The sequence below is a fragment of the Cyprinus carpio genome, chromosome B4 (genome assembly GCF_018340385.1).
Source record: "Cyprinus carpio isolate SPL01 chromosome B4, ASM1834038v1, whole genome shotgun sequence".
NCBI classification, from domain to species: Eukaryota; Metazoa; Chordata; class Actinopteri; order Cypriniformes; family Cyprinidae; genus Cyprinus; species Cyprinus carpio.
The window spans coordinates 31,393,897-31,409,643 of NC_056600.1; the positions used below are offsets into that span (position 1 = coordinate 31,393,897).

Genomic DNA, 15,747 nt, shown 5'->3' on the forward strand with positions numbered 1-15,747 from the left:
TATTATTATTATTTATGTATTTCTTTCTTCAGTCTAAAAGAAATTAAGGTTTTTGAAAGTGAACTAATCCTTTAGCTCAAAAACAGTTTCATAGTCATTCAATATCAAAATAATGTGGTGAATTATAGCAATTTGGACACTTTAGATTTCTGTAGTTTACTGTGACTGTCTCCTCAACACTTCAGACCGACAAACGAGGTGCATTATAACAGTAGAATAAGATCATATTAATACAGAGCTGCTTGTGATTGAACAAAGCACACATTAGAGGTTTGGTGTCCCATCACCATAATTCATAAGAAATCATGAGAAACAGGATATTTTATTTATTATAGCTAAGAAAATAGTGATCAACTCAATATCAGCTGGTGATTTTGTATATTACAGAAAATTTTGCAATCACAACAAGAATAATAACATAATATAATACAAGTATAACCGAGACAAGACAGGATGAAACCTATTTCTCACAAATCCCTTTTCTCTTCTCTGAACATGGGAGATCATTCCAGTTGTTCAGGATGAACGGAACATCAGCCCTAATTTCAACACAGTCCTCAATTCCATGTTCATCATTCGGCTCACCTTCGTCCCAAAACCTGAACATGGATCAAATATTAAATTATTAAGAATCCCAAATTTTCTATAATTACAGCCCCAGAGTTTTCTTGTTTAGGAACCAGGAAATAAGCAGATTGTTTTATTTGTAACTAACAAATGGGAAAGTCACAAAGAATTTATTATACAAGAGTCAACAATATTCATAGTACCACAGTGGCAAGTTTCACAAGTAAGCTGAAGTAGTACAGACGGAAAAATGCAGAAAATTAAAACAGTGAAGATAAGTTTTCCAAAAAATAAATTATATATAGGACATTAATTTAATTGTGGCTGTTGCCATTATTATGTGTTTAGAAAAGATGTCTTGAGCTGTTTTCTGAATGTTGTGATTGTCTCATTTTTATAATGAGAATACAAAAGACTACAATAAATCTTCAGTGGTTTTCTGTGTGTTTTAGCTCTTACCCTTGATTCAGTGGTGAATTGTCCACCCATGTCAAATTGCCCTCATTCTCTGTGTCAGACAAACCAATCCACAGTCTCTCATTGACTAATGATGATATGAGTATCTGTGTGTGAATAAAAACAGGGATAGAGTAAGTGTGATTCTCTCATTCATTAACAGACATAAAACCACTCTCACAACTCACCTGCTTCTCTTCAGTGTTGATTATGACCAAATCAGCAGCACGATCCCTGCAGTACTGTCTGCTGTCAGACCAGCTCATCGCCTTTTTGGAAATGAACAAGCCATCTACACTAGACCGATTTCCTAATAGAAACAAACATTAAAAAAAAAAAAAAAAAACTCTACTTATAAAAAGATAATGAAAACTATGGGGGAAAAAATACTTATACAGAAACAGACACATACTAACCTCCTTTACAAACGTTTCTCTTCAGTTCAGTACTCAGAGACCTGACTTTGCTTCCTAACTCCAGATTCTTCTGACCCAAAGAATTAAAATCTCTCTGTAACTGTTTTTTCTCAGCAGTGAGATCTTTGACTTTGGTCTCCAGTACCAGGTTGTTCTGTGTTAAATCAGTGTGATTGTCCTGTAAGCTGTTGATGGTTTGATTGAACTGTTCAACTGTGTTCTTGTAACTCTTTATCAGGTCTCTCTCTGCTGTGATGGTGGTGTGCTGCAGTATAATGAAGACCAGCAGAAGAACACAAATGAGCCCGAGACCCACTGTGATAAACTCCAAACTTCTACTTCCTCCTGACAAACACGACCAAATCACATGAATATCAATTAATACACTTTGCATCATTAGAAATTAAGTTTAAATTCAAGCTTTTTAGGTAATCTACCTTGGGCTTTAGACAATAGACGCGGCTTTTTGTGTTCTTTTTTATGTTCTTTTATAATCACAATGATTGAGATATTTTGATATATCAGCATAATTATATTAATGCAGTTGAAAAAATTTGAATAGAAAATAAAAAATTAATTTTATTTCTACAAAAGTAGAAACTTCAACATATTGTTGGGAAAACAGTGATTGAAATTGTACATATAACAGTTCTCGTTTCCTCAAACATAACTGACACTGTTTCAAATTAAACTCTACTCACTGCACTCTCGAGCTTTTCCTTTAGCCTGGCTGTGACTCAGTGTTTGAGGTCCAGTGGTGTCTTCATCACTTTCATAAATGGCCTCTAATTCCATGTTTTGCTCCTGTGTCTTGCTGAACATTTTCACCGATGAGTTGTCGTCTTTAGAATGATGACTACCTTTTTAATAATAGTGCTACATTTATACAGGAAGTGATTTCATTTGACGCTGGCCTTTAAAGGGGATGTACACTTCCAGTTTAAAACTCTCCTCAGACCCAAACTCTGATAATAATAATAATAATAATTATAATAATAGGGATAGTAATAATTTACATGGCTAGGGACAGAGGATGATGATAGGTATGGTAAGAAAATGTTGCAATGAAACGGAAAAAGTGACAGATCTTTTCTTTAGTTTATGTTTAGTTTATCACAAAAACATCTATGCACCAGTTGCTCTTTGGCTGTTGAGAATATTTTAATAGTTTTTTTTCTTCAGAAGAACTTGACTATGGTGTTATCTGATTCTATGTGTGTCTTGCTGAAGACTCACAACCAGAATAAAATGTGCCAGATTTTAAATGATTCAAAACCCCAAATGCTCAATACTTTTTTGTATGCTCAACAGTTTTTTGCTTTTTAAGCACTTTTGCATTTATTTCAAAATAATTATCAAAGAACGCAGTAACAAATATAAGGTGTATTTCATTTCTGATGTTCGGCTTTTTTTTTTTTAACGCGTCAACTTATTTTCAAATCATCAGTCATCAAAGCTCTATAAACAGCGCAAGGAATCATGATGGTCACTGACACGGAGATGTAGCTTTCATTTCATTTTTGCTGAAAAAACAAACAAACAAACAATAGAAACCATCACAGATTTGTAATGGTGTTACTGGTTATAATGGAAATTGTATTGGATTTAATGGAAACTGTAATGGTCTCCTGTTGGTCTCTACCGGTAATTGGTCACATTCTATTGGTGGCTTGTTAAAATCAATAAATCCTAATGGAATGTGTTCCGAAACACTGGTTTTAATGGTTAATAAGTGATGGTTTGTAATGTTTGTAATGCTATTTGTAGTGGAAACCACTAGAATTTCTGTGATGGTTTCTATTATTTTTTCAGCAGATCAAGTTTACAAGTCATTTTAGTGTGACGCGACAAAGCGTTTATATCTAATTGGGTGAGCTACTTAGTCATTGGCACTAATTAAATTCACTACTATAAAATTCATTCAGACCAATGTGCGGATTCAAGATGCACACTCAAATGAGAGATGGGATTTACGGTATAGGTCAAGCATAGCATGATGGAGATATTAGGTGTTTGACTTGTATGGAGGGCGGATAGGGCCAAAAGCCTTTAAACGGAATGCGTGAAATTCGACTGTCAATACCCAACGTTTTCCACCTTAATGCAACAACACGTACAGCAGCCAACAAAGTTGCTGTATTTGAGACTATATTTGCATATGTGACGCGATGGTACGTGGTTATATATGTGTACACATCAGACATGATGTTTAATCATGATTTGTAACATTTGTAATATTTGCATTGTTTTATATCAGTACTGTTTTTTTCCTCATCCATTTCTAAGGAAGCACTGATTTAGCCCCTGAGTTCTCAGAGGAAAAATGCCCCAGTCAGCACTGCAAATATAAGTTAATCAGAAGCTAAAGCAGAAGTGAAATAGCAGAAATGAGGGGAATAGAACCGGAGGGGTTACACATGCCAGTACACTTCATAAGAAAGTAGAAACTCTGAAATGTTCTTAGAATAATATTCAAAACTCCAGCACTTCTCTCTCTCTCCAATAGTGCTTGTATTAGAGTTTGGAATCGATCACACAGTTCTCTAAAAACAGTACAAACAAATTACAGTGATTCTTTAGAAATGGAATTAGCTAAATTATTGTCAAAGGACTTCAGAAAAACACATCAGCCAACACTTTAGATCTGATAAAACGTACCTGATCCAACTAATCATGTCCTTCAGGCTTATTTGAAAAGTACATGGCATGTGTTTTAGAACTAAACTCTGCAAGGCTGCAGCCCTCCAGAAACTGAATGACGTAACCTAAATCTGTTCTCTGGGCCGAGGAAATGCTGTATGGGCATGGGAGATCATTCCAGTTCAGGATGATATTTGAGGTCATCAGTTCTGATTTCTGCCTACACTCTTTGGCTCTTCTTCAAACCAAAACCTGTATAACGTGTTAAAAGTAAACTTGTCATAGAAGCTACAGCAAAAGTGAAGGTGCAGAAAAGTAAAGTTTTATTTTGATTGTGGTGTGTGTGGAAGAGTTGTGTCTTCAGCTTGTGATGGTCTCTTTTTTTAAAATGAGAAAATGAGGAAAAACATTCAAATATATCCACAGTAGTTTCCTACTGTGTTTTAATAAATTTTTTTCATTTTTTCATTTTCCTTTCCTATGAATATCCACTATTTTGAAGCAAAACCACAAAAAGGTGGGACAAACCTTATTACTCACAAAACCCTGTTTTCTTCTCTGAGCATGGAAGATCATTCCAGTTGTTCAGGACGGGATTTGAAGGCATCAGTTAAATACAGTCCTCATTTCCGCCTTGGTTATTCGGCTCACCACTGAGCCAAAACCTGAACAACATGTATCAGATTTTCTATTAATCAACAACAAAACTAAAAAGTCAAAAAGTTGTACAAAGTACAGTAGTGCACTTACCCTTGTTTCAGTGGTGAATTATCCACCTACTTCATGTTGTCCTCCTGCTCTCTGTCAGACAAACCAATCCACACTCTCTCACTGACTAATGAAAATATGAACCTCTGTGTGAATAAAAACAGAAATCAAGGTGATTGCTGTCATTCATTAAAAGACACTCACATAAACTCATCTGCTTCTCTTCAGTGTTGATAATGACCAGATCAGCACCATGATCCATGCAGTACTGTCTGCTGTCAGACCAGCTCTTCTCATAATTAGATAAGAAAAAACAAACTGGACCACACAGATTTCCTAATCAAAACTCAACAACAGTAATGATAATAATAACAATAAACTTTATGCATAAAGACAACAAAAAGTATAGAAACACCAAAAAACCAAATTTGTATGGACTCTGTTTAGATTCTTCTTTCTTAAGTTCGTAACTCAGAGAAGTTGCTCTGTAACTGGCTTTTCTTTGCAGTGATGGTGATATGCAGCAGTATGATGAAGACCAGCAGAAGAACACAAATGAGCCCGAGACCCACTGTGATCAACTCCAAACTTCTACTTCCTCCTAAGAAACACAACCAAAACACACAAATATTAATTATTGAAAATGTACTGAATATTACTAGATATAACATCTCAAATCAACCTGTAAGTATATTACCTTGGTTGAATGACACATTTAGAATTATCGTAAACATAAAACATACTGTATATTGTAAAATAAATATGCAAACAAGAATATATACTGAAAACGTGAACAGAAAATAATGGTTTCTAAGACAACAATGATTGATTTTTTTTAAACATTTCTCATCCCCTCAAACATTAGCGATAACATCTGAGACACCGCCTTTACTTCAAACTAAAATTTCTGCTTACTTTGCTTTCGAGCTTTTCCTTCATCCTTGCAGCGGCTCTGTGTTCGAGGTCCAGATCTGTTATTAATATTTCTGCATACATAAAAGGTCCACGATTCCATTATTTCCTCTTACTTACAGTAGAGTACAGTATGTGTGCACAGATGAGATGTGATCTTTATAATGTGTACTGTGTTTTTAAATAGTGCAAACCCTACACAGGAAGTGGTTTCATTAGATTAGACTCAGAAAAATCTAGACTTTCATTCTCATTCTAAAACTCTCTGTAGACTCATATCACTGTATGACAGAATATATATTGCATATTCAACCTTACGTTGTCAAAGAATATGTAGTTTGTCCTTTGATCATGTTAGCAGCTACAATATCCAACAAGAGAAATCTGTGACCATCAAAGTGGACTCAAACACTCTGAAACAAGCCTAACTGGGTCTTTGTATTGATGAAAAGTGACTGGAACTGGAATAAATATGAAAATTAATATTTTAATCTGCACCACTGTGGCATTAAGAGACAGAGAGGATGATGGTAGAAAATAGAGATTGTGGGATGATGACTTCCTGTTTACAGCTATTAAATACCAGTGAGTGACAACGTCACATTTTCTCAGAAGGTGTCACTGTTCTGCCCTTTTAACTAAGATGGTATAAATAAATAACTTGAAGTTGAGATCTGAATGGCAGAAGTTTATCAGATCCCATTATTTCCTGGAAACTCGTAAGGTCCAGTGAGAATATGTAAGTCTTGCGAGTAGTGTTGCTTTCGTCAACGAAAATTATGACTAAATATTGTAGTCAATGAACCTTTATCATGTGACGAAAATGAGACGAGACACAACGTAAATGCTGGTCATGTGACAATGACTATAATTAAATGTATAATGCAATATTGTCAGCACTGCAAAGGTAAGTTAATCAGAAGCTAAAGCAGAAGTGAAATAGCAGAAATGAGGGGAATAGAACCAGAGGGGTTACACATGCCAGTACACTTCATAAGAAAGTAGAAACTCTGAAATGTTCTTAGAAAAATATTAAAAACTCCAGCACTTCTCTCTCTCTCTAATAGTGCTTGTATTAGAGTTTGTAATTGATCACACAGTTCTCTAAAAACAGTACAAACAAATTACAGTGACAATAATTTAGCTAATTCCATTTCTAAAGAATCAAAGGACTTCAGAAAAACACATCAGCCAACACTTTAGATCTGATAAAACGTACCTGATCCAACTAATCATGTCCTTCAGGCTTATTTGAAAAGTACATGGCATGTGTTTTAGAACTAAACTCTGCAAGGCTGCAGCCCTCCAGAAACTGAATGACGTAACCTAAATCTGTTCTCTGGGCCAAGGAAATGCTGTAGGTTTACTAATGGGTTATTGACCATTTTATTCAGACACCAGCATCAGCATAATAAGGTGAATTAGGGCAATCTGGGACACTTTACACTTGTATGTAAAAAAATTAATTATAAAATTAAAGTAGCAGACTGTAAGAAACAATCAGAAAATAGTCAATCAAAATCGCAAATGATTCCTTAAAATAATGCCATTAAAAACACAAGAAGATTGGATGGATACTGTTTCTCACAAATCCCTTTTCTCTTATCAGAGCATGGGAGATCATTCCAGTTCAGGATGATATTTGAGGTCATCAGTTCAATACAGTTCTGATTTCTGCCTACACTCTTTGGCTCTTCTTCAAACCAAAACCTGTATAATGTGTTAAAAGTAAACTTGTCATAGAAGCTACAGCAAAAGTCGGGAATCACCGGTGAGAAGTTGTCATTTGCCAGTACAAGTCTTGTAATGAATGAGTTGATGAATTAATAATTTCTTTATGTACAAATGTAAAACAATCTTAAACTATTGGCTGAATTTCACAACAAACACAAGACCACTTTAAGCACATAGTGTATAATTAATATCTAAATTAATTCTAATTCAATTTTATACAATAAAAATAAAACATACTTCAAATAAGAAGCCTTGGACAAACTATGCAAACATTTTATTTCCAAAGCACCTGATGGAGTTTGAACTTCACATTAAACTGCTTTTGTTTCACACAAAAGCCGACACAAATGCTGGCACAGACGTGCATGTTCGGATGCGGAGCTATGCGTAAAGTTACAAAAGATGCTGTGAACGCTTCGTGAGATTAGTTTGCGCACACTCAAAGTGGACTTCTAGAAACACCGCGATGACATCATATTTTTCGCGCTCACCCAAGCGAAATTGCGGACGCGGCGAGTATAAATCAGTCTTGACACAGAGAAAGGGACCAATGGCCAGCCGGGGTTCGTCTTTGGGAGAAAAATTTGCTGATTTTTTAAAATTTTATTTATTGTTTTTATTTATTTTTTATAAATGTATGTGTGTGTACTTCTTACATGTTTGGTTGGTAAAATAAATGTTGTAAATTCAAATCAGAGCATCTTCTGTGTCTGGAATGGATGTATTCTTAAGTCTATAAGGTAACAATAATATAATAAGATAACCATGTTTGAAATGGGTTTGGCTAAAATAAAATTTTGGTTTCATCTATACTTCTGGGTACTTGTACTATATTGACTGGGCTAAATAGAATTGCATTACTAAAAAGAGACTAAAATACTGTTTTCATCGACTAAAACTAGACTAGACTAAAAAAAAAAAAAGAGTATGAACGTGACTAAAACTAATAAAATTTAAAATGACAGCATCACACAAAGACTAGACTAAAAGACTTTCTTTACGAATCTTCATTTTTGTACTTCTAATTCATTACCAGTGTTTTGTTTTGCTCTCTCCGCTGCACTGATTATGTTGCGACACATCAGGAGTTCGATCCATTTGCAGATTTATTGAGAATAGTCAGACAATAGAGGGTCAAATACCAGCAAGGCAGGACAGTGAAGACCAGGCTGAGACAGAATTGTAACCAGGCGAGAGATCAGGGCAGGCAGCTAACAAGCAGAGTCCAGGAGAAGCAATCCAAGTAGGGGCAGGCAGAGAACAATCAGAGAATCAAGAAACAGTCCAAGGTCAGTAACACTAGAAACAAAACACGGGTGTAACGCTCAAAAAAGACAGCCAGGGCAAATCAAGACTTCGCCGACAAGAAACTGGAGGGTGCCGCCCCGGCGTCTGGAGTTCACCAACTCGTGCACTTGATACGCCTCCTCTCCGTCAACTAGGAAGGGCAGGGGGGTCTGCAGCCTGGCTCCCTCCTCCGTCTCTCCTCTCGGACCACCAGCGGGTTTCAACAGTGATACATGGAAAGTGGGAGAGATGCGATTAATAAGAGCGTAGTTCTAAACAGAATGATACTGGAGTTATTTGTATAGAAATTTTGAAGGGGCCAACATACCTGGGACTGAGCTTTTTACATGTTAGTCGGAGGAGACGATCTTTGGTTAAAAGCCACACCCATTGGCCTGGGGTGTACTCTGGACTGGGACATCTAAGTTGATTAACTTGTTGCTCTTGTCATCTGATAGCATGAAGTAAATGAGTGTGAGCTTGATCCCAGACCTCCTCGCTGTGTTGCAACCAGTCTGTGACTGAGGGTAGGTCGGTGGGTTCGCCAGACCAGGGGAACAATGGTGGTTGAAAACCCAGAATGCATGGAGTCATGCCGGTGGCTGGTTTCACAAGTGAGTTTTGTGCGTATTCTGCCCATAATAGATATTTGCTCCAATCTGATTGATGTTGCTGACAGTATGACCTGAGGAATCGAATCACTTCCTGATTCAGAGATTCTGTTTATCCATTAGATTGAGGGTGGTAACCTGATGTAAGACTGATGTTAATGCTTGGGTTACAGATTAACTCTGTGGTTTCAAAGGTTGTGGGGAGCTTGGGCAAAGGAATAAGACAGCTTGCTTTGGAGAATCGTTTTATGATCGTGAGTATGGTGGTGTTTCCTTGGGAATTGGGTAAGTCGTGATGAAGTTAATGTCAATGTAAGACCAAGGTCATTGTGGCATAGGTAGTGGGTTTAGCAGGCCGGCTGGGAGCTGTCTGGGTGTCTTGGTATGTCATTTGATACAGTCCTGGATGAATTTAGTGGTGTCAGTTAGCATAGTGGGCCACCAGAATTGATTTCTGAGCAGATGTACTGTGGCAGTGATTCCAGGATGACCTGAGCTGGGCGTACCATGTACTTGAGAGAGCAGTCTGGAGCAGGGGAGAAAGTGACATCACTGGGGATTTGGGTAACCTTTGACAGACAATGATCTTGACGTGACGTCCCATTGAATAATTTGTCCTTCCCTCCAAGAGATTTGTTTGTGTGTAACCATGCTAGCCCAAGAATGATAGTATGATTGGGTGAGTGGATGACATAGAACTGAATGAATTCAGAGTGCAGGGTTCCAACATGTAGCTTGACTTCTTCTGTGATACTGAATTTTCTTTTCTCCAAGGGGGCGTCCGTCCAGCGCCTCCACTGCCAGGGGAGAATTACAAGGGGTCAGTTTTAGTTTATGGTGCTGAGCGAATTCATATGAGACAAAGTTACCCACTGCTCCAGAGTTTAAGAGAGTGGTGGTGGTAATGGGAACATTATTGACAAGCACTTTGACTGGTAATTTTATGCTTGATGCGCAGGTTGCAATGTGAGTATTTACACTCACTGGTCTGGTACTGGATGATGGACGGACTGGGCAGGAAATCTTCAGGTGTGTTGCCTGACCACAATAGAGACACAGCTGATTCTGCATGCGACATTCCCGTTCTCCGGGAGTGAGTCCCAACTGTATGGGTTTGGCTCCGCAGGTGGTTTCAGTTGTGAAATGAGGCATGGTTCGAGTTGAGTGTCGAGAGCGGATCAGATTGTCAATTTGGATGGCAAGATCAATGAACTCACCCAGACTCCTTTCCTCATCTTGGCAAGCACGGTGTTATTCACATTTACATTTAATTATTTAGCAGACGCTTTTATCCAAAGCGACTTACAAATGAGAACAGTAGAAACAATCAGATCAACAAGAGAACAACAACGGTATACAAGTGCTATGACAAGTCTCAGTTAGTCTAGTACAGAACACGTAGCCAGGGTTTTTTTTTTTAAGAATATGATAGACAAGAAAAAGAAAAGGTAAGTACTAGTATTAGTTGGTTAAGTGCAGGTGAAAAAGATGAGTCTTTAGATGTTTTTTGAAAATGAGTAAAGACTCAGCTGTTTGAATTGAGATCGGGAGGTCATTCCACCAGCTGGGCGCAGTCCAGGAAAAAGTCTGTGAGAGTGATTTTGAACCTCTTTGGGATGGCACCACAAGGCATCATTCACTTGCAGAGCGCAAACTTCTGGAGGGCGCATAAGATTGAAGTAATGAGCTTAGGTATGTTGGCGCCATGCCAGTGGTCGTCTTGTAGGCAAGCATCAGTACCTTGAATTTGATGCGAGCGGCTACTGGTAGCCAGTGTAACCTGATGAGGAGAGGAGTAACATGAGCTGTTTTTGGCTCATTGAAGGCAACCCTCGCTGCTGCATTCTGGATCAGTTGTAGAAGCTTGATAGTACATGCAGGAAGGCCCTCCAGGAGAGCATTACAATAGTCCAGTCTGAAGAGAAAAAGAGCTTGGACAAGAAGTTGGGTGGCTTGCTCTGACAGGAAGGGTCTAATCTTCCTAATGTTGTATAAGGCAAATCTGCAGGACCGGGTCGTTGTAGCAATATGGTCTGTGAAGCTTAACTGATGATCCATCACAACTCCTAGGTTTCTGGCTGTCCTGGAAGGAGTTATGGTTGACGAACCCAGCTGTACAGAGAAGTTGTGATAAAACGATGGGTTAGCTGGAACCACCAGCAGTTCAGTCTTAGTAAGGTTGAGCTGAAGGTGATGGTCATTCATCCAGCTAGAAATGTCACTCAGACAGGCTGAAATGCGAGTAACTACCATCGGGTCATCTGGTTGGAATGAGAAGTAGAGTTGAGTGTCATCAGCGTAGCAGTGATAGGAAAAGCCATGCTTCTGAATGACAGATCCTAATGACGTCATGTAGATGGAGAAGAGAAGTGGTCCAAGTACTGAGCCTAGAGGAACCCCAGTAGCAAGTTGTTGTGACTTAGAAACTTCACCCCTCCAAGACACCATGAAGGATCTATCGGAAAGGTAGGAGTTAAGCCACTGGAGTGCGGTTCCAGAGATGCTCATCTTTCTGAGGGTGGACAGGAGAATCTGGTGATTAACGGTGTCAAAAGAAGCAGACAGGTCCAGCAAAATGAATACTGATGATTTTGAAGCTGCTCTTGCCAGTCGCAGGGCTTCAGTAACAGAGAGCAGGACAGTCTCAGTTGAGTGGCCGCTTTTGAAGCCAGATTGGTTGCTGTCCAGGAGGTTGTTCTGTACAAGAAACATAGAGAGCTGGTTGAACACAGCTCGTTCAAGTGTCTTTGCAATGAATGGAAGAAGGGATACCGGTCTGTAGTTTTCTAGAAGTGCTGGATTTAGAGATGGTTTCTTCAGCAGTGGGCTTACCCGAGCCTGCTTAAATGCTGAGGGAAATGTTCCCGAGTGAAGAGAGGAGTTGATAATGTGAGTAAGTGAAGGTATGACTGAAGAAGAAATCGCTTGAAGGAGGTGAGTGGGGATCAGATCAAGTGGGCAAGTAGTAGGATGACTGGACAGGTTAAGTTTGGAAACGTCCGTCTCTGAGAGTGGAGAGAAGGAGGAGAGAGAGTGTGCATTAGTCGTTGTGAAGTTATCCTCAGTCTGCGGTGTGGAGAATTGGTCACGGATGGTTCTTGTCTTATTTGTGAAGAAAACTGCAAAGTCGTCAGCTGTAAGAGTCGATGGAGGAGGAGGTGGAGGCGGATTAAGAAGAGAAGAGAAGGTTTTGAAGAGTGTCCGAGTGCCACAACAGTTGTTAATTTTGTCGTGGTAGTATGATGTTTTAGCAGTGAAGACGTTTGCAGAGAAGGAAGACATTCCTATTCACTGACAAAGACACACTTGATCATCTGTTTGATCACAACATGAAGAGCTTTAAATAAAATAATCAAAATGACTTCAGCACAGCATTAAAGTCTCAGAAACACAAAAAGTGACACATCATGAGACAACACTCATACATGAAAATAACTAAAAAAAGATCAAACACTCACCTCAAACAATATTCTGTTTCTTCCTCTGAACTGTTGTTTTTAACAGCAGCTCTGAATTTTCTTTCACTTCTGTAAAATAAGTGAAGACCACTTCCTGCTTTCTTTCTGATACTCTTATTGAACATTCAAAAATCTTTTAGGCATGTAGGTATCCTAACAGGCCTACCACTATATGAATAGGAAGTGTGGTTCATGATTGGCTCTGGCTGTTCCAATTTTGTTTCAACCGGTCAGTTCCGGTCTGTTTTTTGCTACGGATGAGTTAGTTCTTCATGGGGTTTCAAGTTCTCTTTCTGTTGTTGTGTGGACAGGTGTTCCTTGCCATCAAGTCAACCCGGTAGTATCTCTTTTTTTAATTATTTTTTTAATAACTGTAGTCCTTCCATGGACACAGGCAGAGAAGACACCATGCTGACAGATTCTACTTCTGACTGCACAAGGCCCCTGTCCTGACCTCTGCAGTAGGCTCTGCTTAAGTATCAGCCAGTAGCAGATGTAGCCCTTTTGCAGCCCTTTCAGTGTAAAGTTGCTAAAATGAGCTGCTTTTAAATATTAAGTCAAGGATGGGTCAAAATAAAATTATAGACCACACCCAAATGAGACTCCTAAAGACTGGATGTATAGAAATGAGTTTGGGTATAGGACAGGTCTAAACCTGGTGAGTTTGACAGGTTGGACTAAGGGTAAAACACAATTAGATCCTTTCCCAGAGAATGACTCCTTTGAAGGGATAGTTCACACAAAAATGAAAATGTGATGTTTATCTGCTCACCCCCAGGGCATCCGAGATATAGGTGACTTTGTTTCTTCAGTAGAACACATACAAAGATTTTTAACTCAAACCGTTGGAGTCTGTCAGTTATATAATGGTGAAGCATCCTTAGTGAAGTCCAACCTTAAAAAAATTCAAATACAATCATTAACCAACAAAACTGATTCTTCCTGACAATAAAGTCAAAGGTAGTAGCATGTTAATGTTAGTAGAACAATAAACAAGATGGCTTTGCAGGAGCAGATTACACTGTAACCACTTGGGTTTATGTAATAAAGTTTATACTCAAATCATATGGATATTAAGAATTACAGATTTCAGATTCAGATTGACAACATTCAGATTCTTCTGCAAAACCTCCTTGTCATATTTAATAATTTCACAACAGGAAACACACCTGAACTTTGTTCGGAGAACAGTTAACCCTAACCAGTGGTCGAATTGTAAATAAATTTCAGGGTGTGGTCAATTTCTTTGGGGGAGGGGGGGCTGTCCTGTAGCTAATTTTACACAATTAGCCTATTACAAAATTTGTCTAAAAAGGTTTTTATTTAATGAAAAATTATCCCTATTAAACAACCTATTATTTATAAGCTTTTTTCCCCTTCTGGGGCCTGAAATGAAAGAATCTTGGTCAATACTGCTAATTAAACAATATTTTGCTGAATGTGTTCAACCTTGACTGGTTTAGGTCCGTCATGGATAAATGAAGATGACAATAAAACCACCGGTAGGTGGCAGCAAGTCCCTGTTTCAATAAATGATTTATTAAATCATTCAATTCATACGATATGATTTAAACGAATCGTTCAAATTGGCTGATTAAATTAGAAACTAAACAAGTGAGTCCATCTGAATGGACCATTGAATAACTGGCTCACTCAGTTTGTTCAAAAACAGATTCATTCAAGGAACGAAACACCGTGTTGCTCTGCACTGTTAAATTATTAGCACATTTATGCTCACGCACATGTGCTGATATATAAAAAGATAACTCATACATGTTTTTTTTTTCTCTCATTGCTTGAATTAAAAGGTCATTCAAAATGCATTCTAATGGGCTTCATCTCACAGTGAATGCTTTTGGAGTCTCAAGACATGTTTTTGTCTGTTTTTTTTTTTTTTTGCAAAGTCGGTGACATACTCGATATCGTCTCTCAGTCCCTCATACACATACAGCACAATGATATTATGTCAGGGGAATGTCTTTAAATTCTAATCAAGGAAAAATCATACCTTCTGTTGTCTTCTTTTTAAGAACTTTGAAAGTTGCACTTAAACCATTTTGTGAGAAAAATGATGGAAAATTACTTCAGCTTGTGTGCAGCTCATTACAGTACCGAGTTCTGACTGGCCAATCACCGTTATATAGTTCTTGAATGATCATAAGTAGAGAATTTTAACATTTAATTTTCACAGAAAGTTTTAAATCATACACAACATTATTAATCTAAAGGGGATGGTTGGGGGGATGGTGGTTTCACAGAGGGTATGCTTTTTGTCATTTTTTTTGTCATCCCCCCACATCCCCCCTTAATTCGAGACCTGACCCTAACTCTCTAGCATACTGCTAGACTATGGTGGCTCATTTTTCTTCATTGATCTGTAACACAAGGCTCTAACACTGACTTCCCCTGTCAACTGGTCTTTATTTGATACTGGATAACAAAAACACATAACATTAGCTGAAAAATTAATGTATTTCTGTTTGTTAGCAGTTAGCTAACAGTATTAGCATTGTAAGTTGTGTAACATTAAGTATTTTCTTACCTTCATAGCTGTGTAAATACGAGGCTCCGTATAATTTAAAACCTTTCTTCAGCTTGCTCGATGGGGCTCTGATTGATTTCCTGCAAATATGATGCACATCTTTGACGCTGATCTTCAGGAGATCCTGCAGACAGCAAGTGTAGAAGGTAGCCATTGCTTAACCAGAAATGACTGAGCCATAATGAGAAGAAGAACGCGGAAGAAGTTGTGCAAATGGTCCATTATGCTGAAAATTCAGCTTTGCATCACCAAAATAAATTCTTTTTTACTAGGCCTATATATTTGCATAGAAAACTGCTATTCTAAATTATAACTTTACATATTTCACATATTAAAGTTTACTGTATTTTTCATCATCATAAAATTCTTCATCATTAAAAAAACTCGTCAAGCAATTGAAAGGCACAGTAAAAACA

The 15,747-nt window shown here is 38.0% G+C and overlaps 1 protein-coding gene across 1 annotated transcript; it reads right to left on the minus strand.

Annotated features, from left to right (window-relative positions):
* Window positions 1-271: 271 nt before the first annotated feature.
* LOC109111528 (C-type lectin domain family 4 member E-like) lies at window positions 272-2,420 on the minus strand. Its single transcript, XM_042722962.1, has 5 exons — window positions 2,141-2,420; window positions 1,440-1,784; window positions 1,212-1,333; window positions 1,027-1,130; window positions 272-599 (listed from the first exon to the last, which is right to left on the minus strand). Exons 1-5 carry the CDS (start codon window positions 2,259-2,261, stop codon window positions 461-463), a joined length of 831 nt encoding a protein of 276 aa, XP_042578896.1. The 5' UTR covers window positions 2,262-2,420; the 3' UTR covers window positions 272-460.
* Between the last annotated feature and the right edge of the window lie 13,327 nt (window positions 2,421-15,747).